Source organism: Bison bison, unplaced genomic scaffold (genome assembly GCF_000754665.1).
Source record: "Bison bison bison isolate TAMUID 2011002044 unplaced genomic scaffold, Bison_UMD1.0 scf7180017864180, whole genome shotgun sequence".
Taxonomy (NCBI): Eukaryota; Metazoa; Chordata; class Mammalia; order Artiodactyla; family Bovidae; genus Bison; species Bison bison.
Window position 1 is genome coordinate 6,786,469 of NW_011494752.1, and position 15,174 is coordinate 6,801,642.

Below are 15,174 nucleotides of genomic sequence, written 5' to 3' on the forward strand. Positions count from 1 at the left end.
CCAAACTTCCTCCAGATAAAGCCCCTCATTTTCCCACCTAACCTCAAATTTGAGGAGGGCCTTCTAAGACTGTTCCTTGAGGCTTGCATTTTAAACACCAGGTGTTAACTGCAAAGACAGGTGAGGAAGGCAGAGAGAACTGATTTGTGATAAATAAATCTGGAGGTCTTAGTGCCCTGGACTCCTGGGGTGGGCAAGCCAAGGTTGCCTTCTCTTTCCAGCCCTGGGGTCTTGAGATTCGGCCTAGGAAAGTGGTATGTCCATGGCTAGGGTCACCTGAGCAAAGGCTGCCTAGACCCTGCTCTTTGGTCATTTTGTGGTGAGCCAGTGGCCCCTGTTCCAACCACTCTGCTTTTGTCCTCCTCTGCCAGAGCTTTGGGCTAATTTGAGGATGCTGGAAAGGCTTGCCTGTGAGTACCTTTTACATACAGGAGAGCTCAAATCCAGGATGTCAGTGTTGATGGGGCTTTAGTGGCTCTTGGCTGACCTCTTCCCAGGGGGAATGAAGAAGGCTGAGACATGAAGTGGGAAATGACTTTCCAGTTTTGGAGGAAAGAGACAGAAGTTTATAAGGTCTGAACTAAGCCCTGTGATGTCGCTCAGTCATGTCCGACTCTTTGCGACCCCATGGACTATAGCCTACCAGGCCTCTTTGTCCATGGGATTTTCCAGGCAAGAGTAATGGAGTGGTTTGCCATTTCTTTCTCCAGGGGATCTTTCTGACCCAGGGATCGAACCTGGGTCCCCCGCATTGTAGGGAGATGCTTTACCCTCTGAGCTGCATGCCCTAGCATGAACTAAGCCCTAGCTCCACCCATTTAGAATCTGCCTCCAGTGCGGGAAACTTTAGTTGATCTCTGGGTCGGGAAGATCCCCTGGAGAAGGGAATGGCTATCCATTCCAGTATTCCTGCCTGGAGAATTCCATGGACAGGGGAGCCTGGTGGGCTATAGTCCATGGGGTCGCAGAGAATTGAACACAACTGAGTGACTAACACTTTTCCACCCACTTGCTGAGCGACCTTGGTTGGGCTAGTTGTTTTTACTTCCTAAGCCTCAGTTTCATCAAATTGTCCAGATTTGAATGTCTGAACTTGGTGTGTTGGCTGTTATTGATTACATGGCTATCCAACATGTAAGGGTATGTGTGTACATGTGTAGGGGTGTGTGGCTGAAAAGAGGCATCAATATTTGCATTGCTACCTGTGTCTCCACTGGACTGTGGGGCCTCTCGTTTCCCTTTAAGGTCTATTATATGAGATTCTGAAATATAAGCACACCTTGTCTCCAAATCTTTTGGGATCATCCCTGGAGTGAAGGTGACTTTGCTTCTCTACTTCCCAAAGGGTTTTTCATTCCTGCCTTTTAGTGTCTCAAGGCCCCCAGTGCCCCTGCAGAGAGAGGGATTCTTAGAGGTTCTCCCACAGCTGGGAGACTGCCTTGCCTGGGTCCCTCTGCTTGGCCCCCTCTTTCTTTCATTCACCCTCCACTCTTTGTTCTAGTGTCACTTGGAAAGTTCAGATACATCTTTGAGATTTAGGACAGAGACCTAAAAGGAGGAGTCAGGCTGTGTGTGTGTGTGTGTGTGTGTGTGTGTGTGTTGGGGGGCAGGGAAAGGATAAGACAGAGGAAAGATTTCTCCAAATCATCAGTTGCTTTAAAAAAAAAAGGCTATATTTAGCCAGGCTTAGAGGGCTTGTAAATATGTATTTTGTAAAGCAGACAGCCATAGCTATGGGAACTCGAGAGATATGCAAGGAAGTCAAAGGAAAAAAAAAAAACGGAAAGATTGAGCAATGTTATTTTGTCATCAGCAGATTCGAAGAACTCTTTTTTTTCCTGCCTGCTCCAAGTGCTATTGTTACACATTCCCGTGTTTTGATGTTGGCTTCTATTTTTCATGTGCTGTCTGGATCTGCAGTGGGTGCCTGGGAAAGAGGTTGGCTCTCAAAAGGCATCTTCCTGTCAGCCTTTGCCTCACCTGCCCAGGGTCAAGGGAGAGCAGATACTGGCCCTGCCAGCTTCCCTGCCAACTGGCTCCACCAGGCTCAGTGGGCTGCATGTGCCTAGCCCAGATACCCTCTGCAAGAGCAGCTCAGCTCTAAGGCTCCATGCTAAACCCCTTGCACTTCAGGTGGCCTTGACAGTGAGGACTGGGGTGGCAAATCTTGCCACTTCAGGGCAGTTCTACTTTAGAGAACTCTCTGTTCTGAGAGAGAAAAGAATTTACACACCTATGTTTTTACTTTTAGTTTGAAAAGTTTCTTTCAAAATAAGAAAAGTTCAGGGAATATCCTGGCAGTCCAGTGGTTAGGATGTGGTGCTTTCAACTACTGTTGGCCTGGATTCGATCCCTGCTAGGGGCCAAAAAAGAAAAAGAATCACATAACAAACAATTAAAAAAAAAAAATTGGCTGAGGCAGGTCTTCGTTACTTTTTCGTGTGGGGTTTCTCTAGTTGGGGTGAGTGGGGTGGGGATGAGAGGGTTACTCTTCATTGGGATGCACGGGCTTCTCTTGTCGTGGAGGACAGGCTCTAGGCACAGGGGCCTCGGTAGTTGCCGCACGTGGGCCTGGCAGCTGCAGCTCCTGGGCTCTAGAGAGCAGGTTCTGTAGTTGTGGCACTCAGGCTTAGTTGCTCTGAAGCATATGGAATCTTCGTGGACCAGGAATCAAACCCATGTCCCCTGCATTGGCAGGCGGATTCTTACCCACTGCTCCACCAACTGCTGCTGCTGCTGAGTCACTTCAGTTGTGTCTAACTCTTTGCGACCCCATGGACCATAGCCTGCCAGGCTCCTCTGTCCAGGGGATTCTCCAGGCAAGAATACTGAAATGGGTGGCCATTTCCTTCTCCATGGGATCTTCCTGACCCAAGGATCAAACCCGTATCTGTCTTGTCTCTTGCATTGGCAGGTGGGTTCTTTACCACTAGTGCTGCCTGGGAAGCCCCCAGGAAGTCCACAAACAAAATTTATTTATAAGTACCAGCAGAGACTTCCCTGGTGGTCCAGTGGTTCAGACACTGCACTCCCAAAGTAGGGGGTACTGGTTGGGAAAATAAGATCCCTCGTAGCAGGAAGTGGCCAAAAGGAAACAAAACAAAACAAAAAATCCTGCTATTATTGTGTCATTTTTGCTGCAGTTTCTTTCAAATAAAAAAACAGAACATGAGAATTAGCTGAAACCCCTTTCTCTGGCTCCCTAGTCCCACTGCCAACCCTACCCACTCTCAAAAATTTGGAATGCATCCTTTATGGTCCAGAATTTTTAAATTACCATTTTAATTGTCAGATATACATAAAACAAAAATCACTATTTTAACCATTTTAAGTGTACTGTTCACAGGTATTACGTACACTCGCATTGTTAGGCAACCATCACCATTTTCCATCTCCAGAACTTTATCCTTTTCCCAACTGAAACTCTTATCTACTAAACAGTAACTCCCCAGGCCCCCACCCCCAAGTCCCTGGCAACCACCATTCTACTTCCTGTCTCTGAACTGACTACTCTAGGTACATCATATATAATCTATATTATAGATGGAATCATATGATATTTGTCCTTTTGTGACTGGTTTCAAATAGCATAATGTCCTCAAGATTCACCCACGTTGTAACATATGTCAGAATTTCCTTCCCTTTTAAGTCTAGCCCATAATTTCAGTTTTTTCTATAAAGTTAAGTATTCATAAAGCAGCATATAATAATGCTTTCTGTATTATTAAGATGTATATAAGACCATCATGCTGTGTGTATAATTTGTGTCTTTTTTTCACTTGAGGTGCTTTTCACAATGGAGCCACATTGATATATGTGGCTTTGGTTCATTGATTTTAACTTCTGTTTACTATTTCATCATATGAACAAGCCACAGCTTATTTATCAGTTCCTCTACTGATGGGCTTTTGAGTTGTTTCTGATTTTCTGTTATAAGCAGGGCTGTGATGAGCATCCTTGTGCTCATCTGAACCCATCTCTGGAGTGTACACCTCGGAGCAGGAAGCCAGGGCTGCAGGCACAGTGTCACCTAGGCTAGCACTGCTAAGCTGTTCTGTAGCCAGTTTATGCTCTTGCCTCCAGCATTTGTTTAAGATGTCCTATTTGACCACATCCTTGCCAACATCTGCTTTTGTTAGACTTTCTATTTTTGCTAATCTGATGGGTGTGAAGTAGTATCTCATTTGAATTTGCATTCCTTGCCTCTGAGGCAGAGCATCTTATCATGCTCATTGGCCATCTGGGTTTCTTCCAGGCAAATTGCTTACATCCACATCCTTTGCTACCCAGTGCAACTATTGATATAATTACAGAAAGTCCTGTTAGAAGTGGTTGAAGCAAAAAAGGGAGTTATATTATCTCACATAACAAGGAGTCCGAGGTTTGGTTCATTCAGAGACTCAAGTGTGACATCAAAGAAGAGGTTCTCTCTTGCTTCCTAGACTGGCCCCGTTATGGTCCGAGATGGCTGCCTCTTCCCTGGGTGTCTCATGCAGACAACAATGTCCAGAAGCAAAAGAAATGATGCTTTCTTCTCAGTGTTTTTTTTTCCAGAGTCCCACAAGAGATCGCCCTTCTGGTCTCAGTGGACAGAACTGTATACATGTCTATATCCAAACCAATCACTGACCAGAGGAACTTTATTAGCATGCTCTCCTTAGACCAATCACTGTTCACTTGTTGGGGATGGGGAAAGTCCAGCCTCATCCAAAGCCTAGACCCTTGACTTTTGAATCAGGAGTCTATTCTAGGAATAAGGAAAAGAATGTCATTTGGTGTGGCACTCAAAAGTTCTGTGTTTGCTTTATTGATGTGTAGGAGACCAATACCCGGATACTAACCTTTTATCTGCTGTCTGTACTACCAATATTATCATCTAGGCTGTTGCTTGTCTTTTGTTTATAATGTCATTTTCATAGAAGAAAGCTTTTTTTTTTTTGGTGATGTAGTGAAATTGATCTTTTATAAAATATGTCTCTCATCTAAGAAAACTTTTCTTCCCTGAGATTTCCTACATTTTCTGCTAATTATTTTAAAGTTTTGTCTTTCACTTTCAGATCTTGAATCCATCTGAAATTAATATTTATGGATGAAAAGTCAATTGTTACAACATTTTTTATTGAAATGTGTATTCTCGCTAAGTTGCAAGGCCACTGCCATCATAAATCACATTCCCACATATGCTTGGATCTGTTTCTGGGCACTCTATTCTATTGATCTCTTTGTCTAGCCCAGCAACAATACCACATTGTGTTAATTACTATCGTTTTCAAATAAGCCTTTATTTCACAATTGTCTAATCTCTTCTTGGTCCTCTTCTCTCCCATATGAATTTTAGAATCAGTTTGCCTAGCTCTCTGAAAAACCCTGTTGCAATATTTAGTGGGCTTGGATTGAATCAGCAGATTTTTATGGAGAGAACTGTCTTTGTGACATTGAAGTTTCTCATCCCTAAACGTAATATATCTCTCCATCGCTCAATTTATTCCTTTTCTAGCTGGTAGTTTTTATGGTTTTATAGCCTAGTTTTTCTTCATAAATGTCTTTTAATATATTTTCTAAGTTTTTTTTTCTGGGTTCTGTACAATTTTAATTTTGTATATGATTTCTTTCTAAAAAGATATTACAGTTTCTAATAAATATTGCTTAAGTATGGAAACACTGTTGAATTCTGTATTTTATTTGAATTTGGATGTTAAATTTTGTCCAGCAACCTGGCTGATCTCTCTGAGTAACTCTTGACAACATACCTATGGAATCTCTTGGGTTTTCCATATAAATAATCATACCATCCGCAAAAAAAAAAAAAAAAAAAGTCAGAGACTTTCTTTTATTTTTTTTGTCCAAGGTTTAGGGTGAAAATACTGAAGTACAGCAGCAAGAGTCAAAAGTTTCCATGTGGTGTTGTGAAATTCATCCCAACTGTGGGCTGAGTGGCCTGTAGTTTGAACAGATTGCCGAAGTTCAAGAGCTTCAGCACTTCCTTAGTGTCAGAATCTACAATACTTCAGTGATCTCTCGAGCCAGGTCCCCAGGCCTCAGGCATGTAATTCTCTCTCTCTCCTCCTGCAGCCTGATGGAGATATGTTTCACTGGAAGTCGTTGCCCTGGCACTTCTATTACTTCTCAGTGATGACCTCAGCTACCTTCGTCCTGGTTTTGGTGCGACTGGGGCCCGTGTTGGCAAGTCCTTGGCAAGACAGTGAAATTTTGTTTATCTCCTAATCCTCTAGAAGAGATGGCTTCTAAATCTGACCTCTCCCAGCTCTCAGGCTGTGCTAGTGGGCTGACCCTGGGCAGCTATTGCCTTCACTGTCAGCTATAAATAAATAAAAGCCCCCTTACTTCCTCCAGAGTTTTACAGGTTATAAAGCACTTTCACTTCCATTATCCCATCAATCCTTATTGCTCCCACTTTACAGAAAGGGAGTGTCTGAGTGGGACTCAGCTCCAAGTCCAGAGATCTAGCTGTGCAGATTACTGTGCTGTGGGACCTCAAGGAGACCCTCTCCTTCTGTTATCTCCTCTGTAAGCTAAAATGTTTGGCTAGGGGTGGCCTCTGGCCTCCTCAGATTCAAGATTGACAGCTTTGGGCGGTCAGGAGGCTCAAGGAACCCTTTTGAAGACAAGTTTACAGATAAAAGGCCGAGTGGGGGAGGGGTATTATGGGTACACTTAGGTCCTCAGGCTGGTTCCCCCAAATGTCGTGGGGGTGGGTAAAAATGGAATTGTCCTTTTAAGTCCGAGGAATGATGTAGATTATCAGGAAGGTAGGAAAGAGGGCATTGTGTCCAGTCCCCTGCCTCCCCTCGGGTCCTCCTCACTGTTTTGGTGTTTGGGGAGAACATCCTCTGGACCCGGAAGGGGAGGACAAGAGGCTGTGGGTCCCCTCTAGCCGCCGCGCTCAGCAAGCGCCTCTGACGTGTATCCCTAGCCCGGGGCGGGGCGCTCTGTTGAGATTCCGACTGGCCAACCAGCTCCAGCCCAATATTGCGCAGGCGCAGGTCCGGGCTGGAACAGACGAATGCGCCCTCTCGTGGCAGAATGAGAGATCGCACCCTTTGTTTTGCTGGGGGCAGAGAAGAGGATGCGGGAGAAAAAGATGTGGGTGGAGTCTAGGAGGCGGATGCGACAGTGGGATCACAATGACGATAATCCCTTTCCTTTGTCCCTCATGACATCTAAACCTCCGTTTTAGATGCAAATGAAGAAAATATGGCTCAGAGGTCAAGAGACAGATTCATAGAGACGGAAGTGGAATGAGAGAATTGGGGAGATGATATTCAATTAATCATTTATTCAGCAAACATTGATGGAGATGGGGACAGACAGGGACAAAGGACCAAAGGGATTAAACTGAGACACTGAATGGCCAATATAGGGCGGAAAGCTGGGGAAACAGGTGCGGATGGCAAAGCAGCAAGGACAGAAAATCAACCAGCTGAAGTCAGTGTCCCCGCAGCAGGAGGAAAGTAGAGGCATGGGATTCTGGACCGGGCTTTTGTAGACACTGTTGAGACACTGAGATGCAGAACTGACCTTCCAGTTTCCCCAGATGGATGCTGCAGCTGAATAGGACCAATCACAAGCTCAAGATGGGCTCCTATGATCACCTTTGAAATGGTTTGCCAGAGAAAGTGGAACCTACAACTGATCAGGAATCTCAACTACAATTTGTGAGACATAACAACATACAGGAAATACAACTTACAAGAAGTACAGTAGTCAGGGGAATATGTTAAAGAACACAGTAGAGTTGCAATCAGCAAAATCCAGGCTACACAACAAATGACCTGGTTACCCCAAGGGAAGCCAGAGAGAGAGAGAAAAAATGGTAGTTGAAGGGGGAACCCATAGATTAAGAGATTTCAAAGAAGCTTATCAATGTATATGTATAGATGCAATGTATACATCTTATTTGGATCCTGATTCAAACAAATACATTGTAAAAAGAAAAGACATGTATGAAAAATTGGAAATTTGAACTCTATAGATCTGATATTAAGGAATTAACCTTATGTAAAATGTGTGATTAGGTATATTCATTGCAGTTATTTTTTTAAATATATACATTTTATTGAAGTATAGTTGACTTACAGCGTTTCAGGTGCTCAGCAAGGTGATTCAGTTATACAATTTATATTATACAGTTATATAGTTATTATACAGTTATAAAATTATATTATTGTACAGTTATAAAATTTATATTATTTTTGAAATTCTTTTCCATCATAGGTTATTATAAGATATTGACTGTAGTTCCCTGTGCTATACAGTAAATCTCTGTTGCTAGTTGCATATCTATTTTTTAATTAGAAATCTAGCATTCTATTCATACTAGGTCAAGTGGAATCAAAATGTCATAATTTTTTTAGCTAGGCAAAAATTAATAAGTTATCTAAAATACATGTATTATACATATATATATATATATAAAAGCTTTTCTACAACACTTGTGATGGCCCCCACTCTGTCTCTGGAGTGTGCTTCTCTCTGTATCTGAATAAATCCACTTCTTACCTGTCACTTTGTCTCTCACTGAATTCTTTCTGCGATGACTCATCAAGAACCCCAGCTTCATTAGGTCCTGAAACCAAGTTCCACGGGTTTTGGCTGGGTTTGAGTCCCAGCCACGTGGGTTCAAGTCCCAAGCAGGGTTTTGGCTGGGTTCTGCCTGCAAGGCAGGAACTACGGGAGACACAGTTTCGATCCCTGGGTCAGGATGATTCCCCTGGAGAAGGGCATGGCAACCCACTCCAGTATTTCTGCCTGGAGAGTCCCATGGACAGAGGAGCCTATCCTGGGCTACAGGACAGAGGGTCTCAAAGAGGCGGATGCAACTGAAGCGACTTAGGTCTTGGAAGTACATACATACACACGTTTTCATCCACCCAGCCAGTCTATGCCTTTTAGTTGGTGTGTTTAATCTATTTCCATTTAATCTATTTACATAATAGGATATGTATGATCCTATTACCATTTTCTTAATTGTTTTGGGGTTATTTTCTGTAGGTCTTTTCCTACTCTTGTTTCCTGCCTAGAGAAGTTACTTTAGCATTTGTTGTAAAGCTGATTTTGTGGTGCTGAATTCTCTTAACTTTTGCTCTTCTGGAAAGCTTTTGATTTCTCCATCAAATCTGAAGGAGAGTCTTGCTAGTTAGAGTATTCTTGCTTGGTTTCTTCCCTTTCGTCACTTTAAACATGTCATGCCATTCCCTTCTTGTAGAGTTTGTAGAGTTTGTAGGCTTGTAGAGTTTCTGTAGAGAAATCAGCTGATAGACTGATGGGAGTTCCCTTGTATGTTATTTGTCATTTTTCCTTTGTTGCTTTTAATATTTTATCTGTCTTTAATTTTTGTCAGTTTGATTACTATGTGTCTTGATGTGTTCCTCCTTGGGTTTATCCTTCCTGAGACTCTCTGTGCTTCCTGGACTTGGTTGACTATTTCCTTTCCCCTGCTTGGGAAGTTTTCAGCTATTATCTCTTCAAATATTTTCTCAGGTCCTTTCTTTCTCTCTTCTCTTTCTATGATCCCTATAATGTGAATGCGTTTAATGTTGTCCCAGAGGTCTCTTAGGCTGTCATCATTTCTTTTCATTCTTTTTTCTATATTCTGTCCTTTGGCAGTGATTTCCACCATTCTGCCCTCCAGGTCATTTATTTGTTCTTCTGCTTCAGTTACTCTGCTATTGATTCCTTCCAGTGTATTATTCATCTCTGCTTGTTTGTTCTTTCATCCTTCTAGGTCTTTGGTAAACATTTCTGGCATCTTCTCAATCTTTGCTTCCATTTTTTCCCGAGATCCTCGATCATCTTTATCTTCATTTAGTCTGGATTGTTTTTCTGGAAGGTTGCCTATCTCCACTTCATTCAGTTGTTTTTCTGGAATTTATCTTGTCCCTTCATCTAGGACATAACTTTCTTCTTTTTAATTGAGATTAACTTTCTATAACATGGTTTGTTTTAGCTGCGGTGAGACTGTGCTTCTTCTTGTTTCTTCTGTCTGCCCTCTCATGGATGAGGCTGAGGCTTGTATAAGCTTCCTGATGGGAGGGACTAGCAGTGGGAAAAACTGCTCTGGTGGGCAGGGCCTTGCCCAGTAAAGCTTTAATCCAATTATCTGCTGATGGGTAGGGTTGCAATCCCTCCCTGGTAGTTGCTTGGCCTGAGGTGACCTAGCTCTCCGGTCTGTGGGCTCTATGGTAGGGTTAATGGCAAACCCAGGAGGGTTTACGCCAAGAGGGACCGTCCAGTGCCCCCGTCCCTGTGGCGAGCCCCTGCCAGCCCACACCTCCACAGGAGGCCCTCCAACACCAGCAGCTAGTTTTCCTTCAGTCTCTTGTGGGGTCGCTGCTCCTCTCCTCTGGGTCTTGGTGCGTGCAAAATTTTGTTTGTGCCTCCAAGACTGGAGACTCTGTTTCCCTCAGTCCTCTGGAAGGCCTATAATCGAATCCCACTGGCCCTCAAGGCCAGATTCCCTGGGGATTCCCAGTCCCTTTGTCGGATCCCCAGGCTGGGAAGCCTGACGTGGGGTTCAGAACCTTCACAGTATTGCAGGAACTTCTTTGGTATTATTGTTCTCCAATCTGTGGGTCACCCACCTGGCGGGTATGGGATTTGATTTGATCGTGATCGTGCCCTTCCTACCGTCTTGCCGTGGCTTCTTCTTTGTCTTTGCATGTGAGTTATCTTCTTTTGGGTCCCAGCGTCCTCCTGTCAATGGTTGTTCAACAGCTAATTGCAATTTTGGTGCTCTTGCAGGAGGAGATGAGCGCACATCCTTCTACTCTGCCATCTTGAAGTGGATGCATGGCTATGTTTTTAAAAAGTCATAATCTTTCAAAAATTCCTCTTGAAAAATTGACAGAGGAAATTAATTGGGAAGTATATACATGAAATGAGATCGGCCATGGGTTGACCATGGTTGAAGCTTGGTGATAGATATAAGGAGGTTCATTATATTATTCTGGATACTTTAGTTTTATTTAAAATTTTCCAAAATAGTTTTAAAGATCTTGTGATCATCCTCACTACCCCTAGGCCTCAAAGGACAGAGGTGCTGAATATTATAGCAGCAGATTGCAATCTGGACAGCCCTGAGGTGGGGAAGTCCTCTGTGGGCCAGTGGAGACTTTCAGGGCACTTTCAGCTGGCTCCTGGCCCAGTCCCTGGTTCCCCTGGTTTTGGAAAAGAGAGAAGGATCAATAAGAAAGGCTGGCCTCAGTTAGCCTGGTGGCACTGGGTTCGGGCAATGCCACCTTAAGAAAACTGAGGGCTGGGACAACTTAAGACAATTGGGTGGCTCTAAAAATAGTAGGAGAAGCTGCAGCCAGGAAGGGAGGGAATCACATGTTGCCACTGAGGGGCTGAGGCCCGGGCAACTGGCCAGGTTCTGGCACCTCTGCCTGCTCCCCCAGAGCTCTCTGACTTTCTTCTGCTTCTTTTCTTTCTCTTGCCCTTCATCTCTGAGAAGGCAGAGAGGTGCCAGAGTGACTCTGAAACGTACCCTGCCCGGTCTGACAGCCTGAGTGGACGCTCATTTTGGAATCTGTGGCTATCCTGGGACAGGGGAACGGTCATGTGGGAGAGATGGACGGGACCAGGACTGGGTTAAGCTGCCCATGGGTCACCCCAGTCTGCAGGCCCACACCCTCCCCCTCAGGCTAACCCAGGGAAGATCCCAGATGTCCTTGCCTGGGGCATCTGCTTTCGGGTTCGGTGGCAACCCCCTCTGTCTCAAGGGCCAGAAAGAAACCTCACACATGTCCAGGGATGCAAAGATCATAAGATCCCATTCCACCCACAATGCTGTGTGGTTGGGTTGTGCACAGGGACAAAGGGAGCCCCGCTCAGCCTGGGGCAGGATGGAGGACAGAAAGGCTTCAGAGAGGAGGGGGTGCCTGTGCTGCGTCTTGAAAAGTAAGTGGAAGTTTGCTGGTAGGATGAGGGCAGAAAGGGAACTCAGGCAGAAGGAACAGTTTACACAGAGGGGTATAGACAGAGTGAGGTGGGGCGGAAGCCTGTGGTTGTATGTGTGTGTGTGTGTGTGTGTGTGGTGGGGGGTAGTGAAGACAGGCAAGGATTCTAGATAGCATGGCCAGGTACAGGCAGGGCCTGAAGCCCATCAGCTGCTGGGGAGCTCAGGGCAACGGTAGTCATTAGGGTTTTAAGAGGGGAATCAAGGCAGTTAGGTTGGTGATCTAGAAAACACACTCTGGGCTCTGGAAGGGGATGATTGGAGGGATCTTGTCATGTGAAGACCGGGTCCACCCCAGATTTAGCGCCTGCTCCGGGTGGGGATGGGGAGGGCCCTGTTGGCTGAAGCCGGGCCCAGCTGCTCTGGGACACCTGCCCATGCCTTTCCCCGCCTCCTCCCCGCTCCTGTCTCTGTCACTCACAGGCAGGGCCAGGCTGGGGCAGCCATGGCAGCAGCGCTAATCTGGATCTCTCTCCTTGTGGGTAAGTTGGGGTCTTCTTCAGGGGAGAGGCCCAGGTTGAGGTAGTGAGAAGTTCCTCAGGGAAGGGGTTGGTTGTTGGGGTGAGGCAGGGGCCAGAAGGACTTTGGGGTATAAATTCTACAGTCAATGGGGCTCTAGGAAACTGGGGCTGGGAGTTGAGGTGTCGGGGGGCGGAGCTGGGAACTCTGAGAGGGGGTGTCAGGCTGGACCTTAACCACACAGGCCCGGAGCGCTGGGGCCCTTAATGAGCTGGCTGGGCTGGCTTCTTTCTGGGTCCAGGCTAAATTTGGCCCTGGGAAGGTGTGAGGGCTGCTGGGGCAGATCCTCTCTCTGGGCCTCCAGGCTCAGGCTTCCCTTTGCTCAGCTCCTAGTGGTCTCTGGTGTGGACCCTGTTCCCCCTGCATTTTAGGGGAGGCCCTAGAGTGGCTACCTGCCTCCTCCAAGGGGTCCTTCCCTCTCCCTCTCTTCTTCCCTTCCTCTCTAGCCTCCCAGATAGTCAGCTTGGAATTCTTTTCTGAGTGCCCTTACACACAAACGCCCCCCACACCCTTCTCAGCCAGACATTAATCCTCGCCCATTGTGACTCTCACTGGGCCTAAAATGAGGAGTGAGGGGCTTCCATGAATCCAAACCAAACTAAGCTCTGGGTCTCATCACTGATAGTGTATGGCACAGTCAGGGCCCCACCCGCCCTTCCTGGGAGCCAGCAAAGCTGTCCCTCTCCTCTCACACATTTCTCTGGTCTCTCAGGGCCACCAAGGAGTGGGTGGAAAGGGGACTTTATTCCCCTGCTGGGACTGAGACTGGGCCGTTGTGTTTGGGGTCGTGTTTCCCCACAGGTCTCCTGGAAGGGTTGGGGGGCACCGAGGCCCAGCAGACCACCCTGCACCCACTTGTGGGCCGCGTCTTTGTACACACCCTGGACCACGAAAGCTTCCTGCAGCGTCCTGAGCACGTCTTCCGTGAGAGGGGCCTGAGGGGCACTGGGGTGGGCTGGGGGGTGCCTGCCCCAGGGCTGGGGAAGGCTGCTGTCGTGTCTCCAATCCCCTCTCCTCCCTTCCGCCAGCTGTCTCAGCCCCCATCCCTATCACCTACCACGCCCACCTCCAGGGACACCCAGACCTGCCTCGGTGGCTCCGCTATACCCAGCGCAGCCCCTACCAGCCTGGCTTCCTCTATGGCACTGCCACCCCAGAAGATCGTGGACACCAGATCATTGAGGTACCAGCAGGGGCCCCAGCTGGCTGTGTTGCATGCAGCAGGGACCCGGAGTTCACTCATTTGCATGAATTGCGTGCCTCTAATGTGGTGCGCTCCTCAGTCTCCTCTCACCAGGCCCAGCTGCACCACGTTTCTCTCCCAACCCAACCTCTTAGCCCCCTACCCCATCCTCCAGGTCACAGCGTACAATCGGGACAGCTTCAACACTACGCAGCAGATGCTGGTGCTGTTGATTGGGGACCCAGAAGGTACCACAGCCCTGTCCCATCCCTACCCCACCATGCCAGTCTTGGGGGAATCTCCCCTGGAAGGGGTTGTAGAAGCAACTAGTGGGGGGCAGGACACCCTGAAAACACCGGAGTTGTGTTCTTGGCTGCTCTGCTGACAGGCGAGTCGTTGAGGCTGTGGGTGTCGGGGAAGGGTGTTTGAGGCCTGTGATATAGGCAGAAGAAGGTATTAGGCAGAAGGAAGGGAGCTGAAGGGTTATGGGGAGGAGCTTAGACGGGGGGAGGCTTGGGAAGGATCCATTCGGGGCTGGGGGCTGGGTACAGTCTGAGGCGCCCACCTGGTCCTCCCAGGCCCCCTGCTGCCATACCAGGCTGAGTTCCTGGTGCGCAGCCATGATGTGGAGGAAGTGCTGCCCTCAACACCTGCCAGCCGTTTCCTCACAGCCTTGGGGGGGCTCTGGGAGCCAGCGGAACTCCAGCTGGTCAACATCACCTCTGCCTTGGACCGTGGGGGCCGAGTCCCCCTTCCTATTGAGGGCCGCAAGGAAGGGTAGGTATGCAGCCCAGGAGGGCTTCCTGGAGGAGGGAGCCACTTGCCTTTTGTCTAGGTGGTGGGCATAGAACATGGGTCTCCCTAACTTCCAAGTAGGGCTTTATCCATTGTCTTTCATGCTCACCATGCCCGTCTTTACCTCCCAGCATCATGTCACACTGTCCACTTCCTTCTGGTCATTCCATCTTCCCCTTGCCCTTCCAGGGCCCAAACCCTAGTAACCCTGAACTTTGCACTTCCTGGTGTCCATTAGGACACGAAAGATTTATCCATTAAAAGATATCACCGGGAGGACAAGGTCCCCAGAAGACTGGGGTGCTCTGTATACTCTCACCACAACCCCAGATCTCAGGGTGGCCATGACCCCCAAATCTCCAGTGCTCAGTGGCACCCTCAGTCATCTAACAGTGGTTTCTATCTGGGCCCAGGGTATACATCAAGGTGGGCTCTGCTTCACCCTTCTCCACCTGCCTGAAGATGGTGGTGTCCCCCGACAGCCACGCTCGCTGTGCCCAGGGCCAGCCTCCACTACTGTCCTGCTATGACACCTTGGCACCTCACTTCCGGGTTGACTGGTGCAATGTGTCTTTGGTGAGGAGGGCTCTGGGAGTGGGGGCGGGACAGGGTCCCCATCACGGTCTCCTCCATCCTCACCTTCCTAGCCCCTCTCTGTTACTCCAATTATCTCTACTGTCTCCCTCTGTCTCCCTCTGTC

At 47.4% G+C, this 15,174-nt stretch overlaps 1 protein-coding gene across 1 annotated transcript in view; it reads left to right on the plus strand.

Annotated features, from left to right (window-relative positions):
* The first annotated feature begins 11,851 nt into the window (after window positions 1-11,851).
* The window catches only part of SGCA (sarcoglycan, alpha (50kDa dystrophin-associated glycoprotein)), a 9,552-nt gene continuing 6,229 nt past the window's right edge, over window positions 11,852-15,174 (plus strand). Inside the window, exons 1-7 of the mRNA XM_010842785.1 lie at window positions 11,852-11,919; window positions 12,401-12,459; window positions 13,298-13,420; window positions 13,525-13,679; window positions 13,855-13,927; window positions 14,258-14,456; window positions 14,888-15,050. Coding sequence (XP_010841087.1) covers window positions 12,423-12,459; window positions 13,298-13,420; window positions 13,525-13,679; window positions 13,855-13,927; window positions 14,258-14,456; window positions 14,888-15,050 — 750 coding nt within the window. The 5' untranslated portion in view covers window positions 11,852-11,919; window positions 12,401-12,422. The remainder of the gene's footprint in view (window positions 11,920-12,400; window positions 12,460-13,297; window positions 13,421-13,524; window positions 13,680-13,854; window positions 13,928-14,257; window positions 14,457-14,887; window positions 15,051-15,174) is intronic.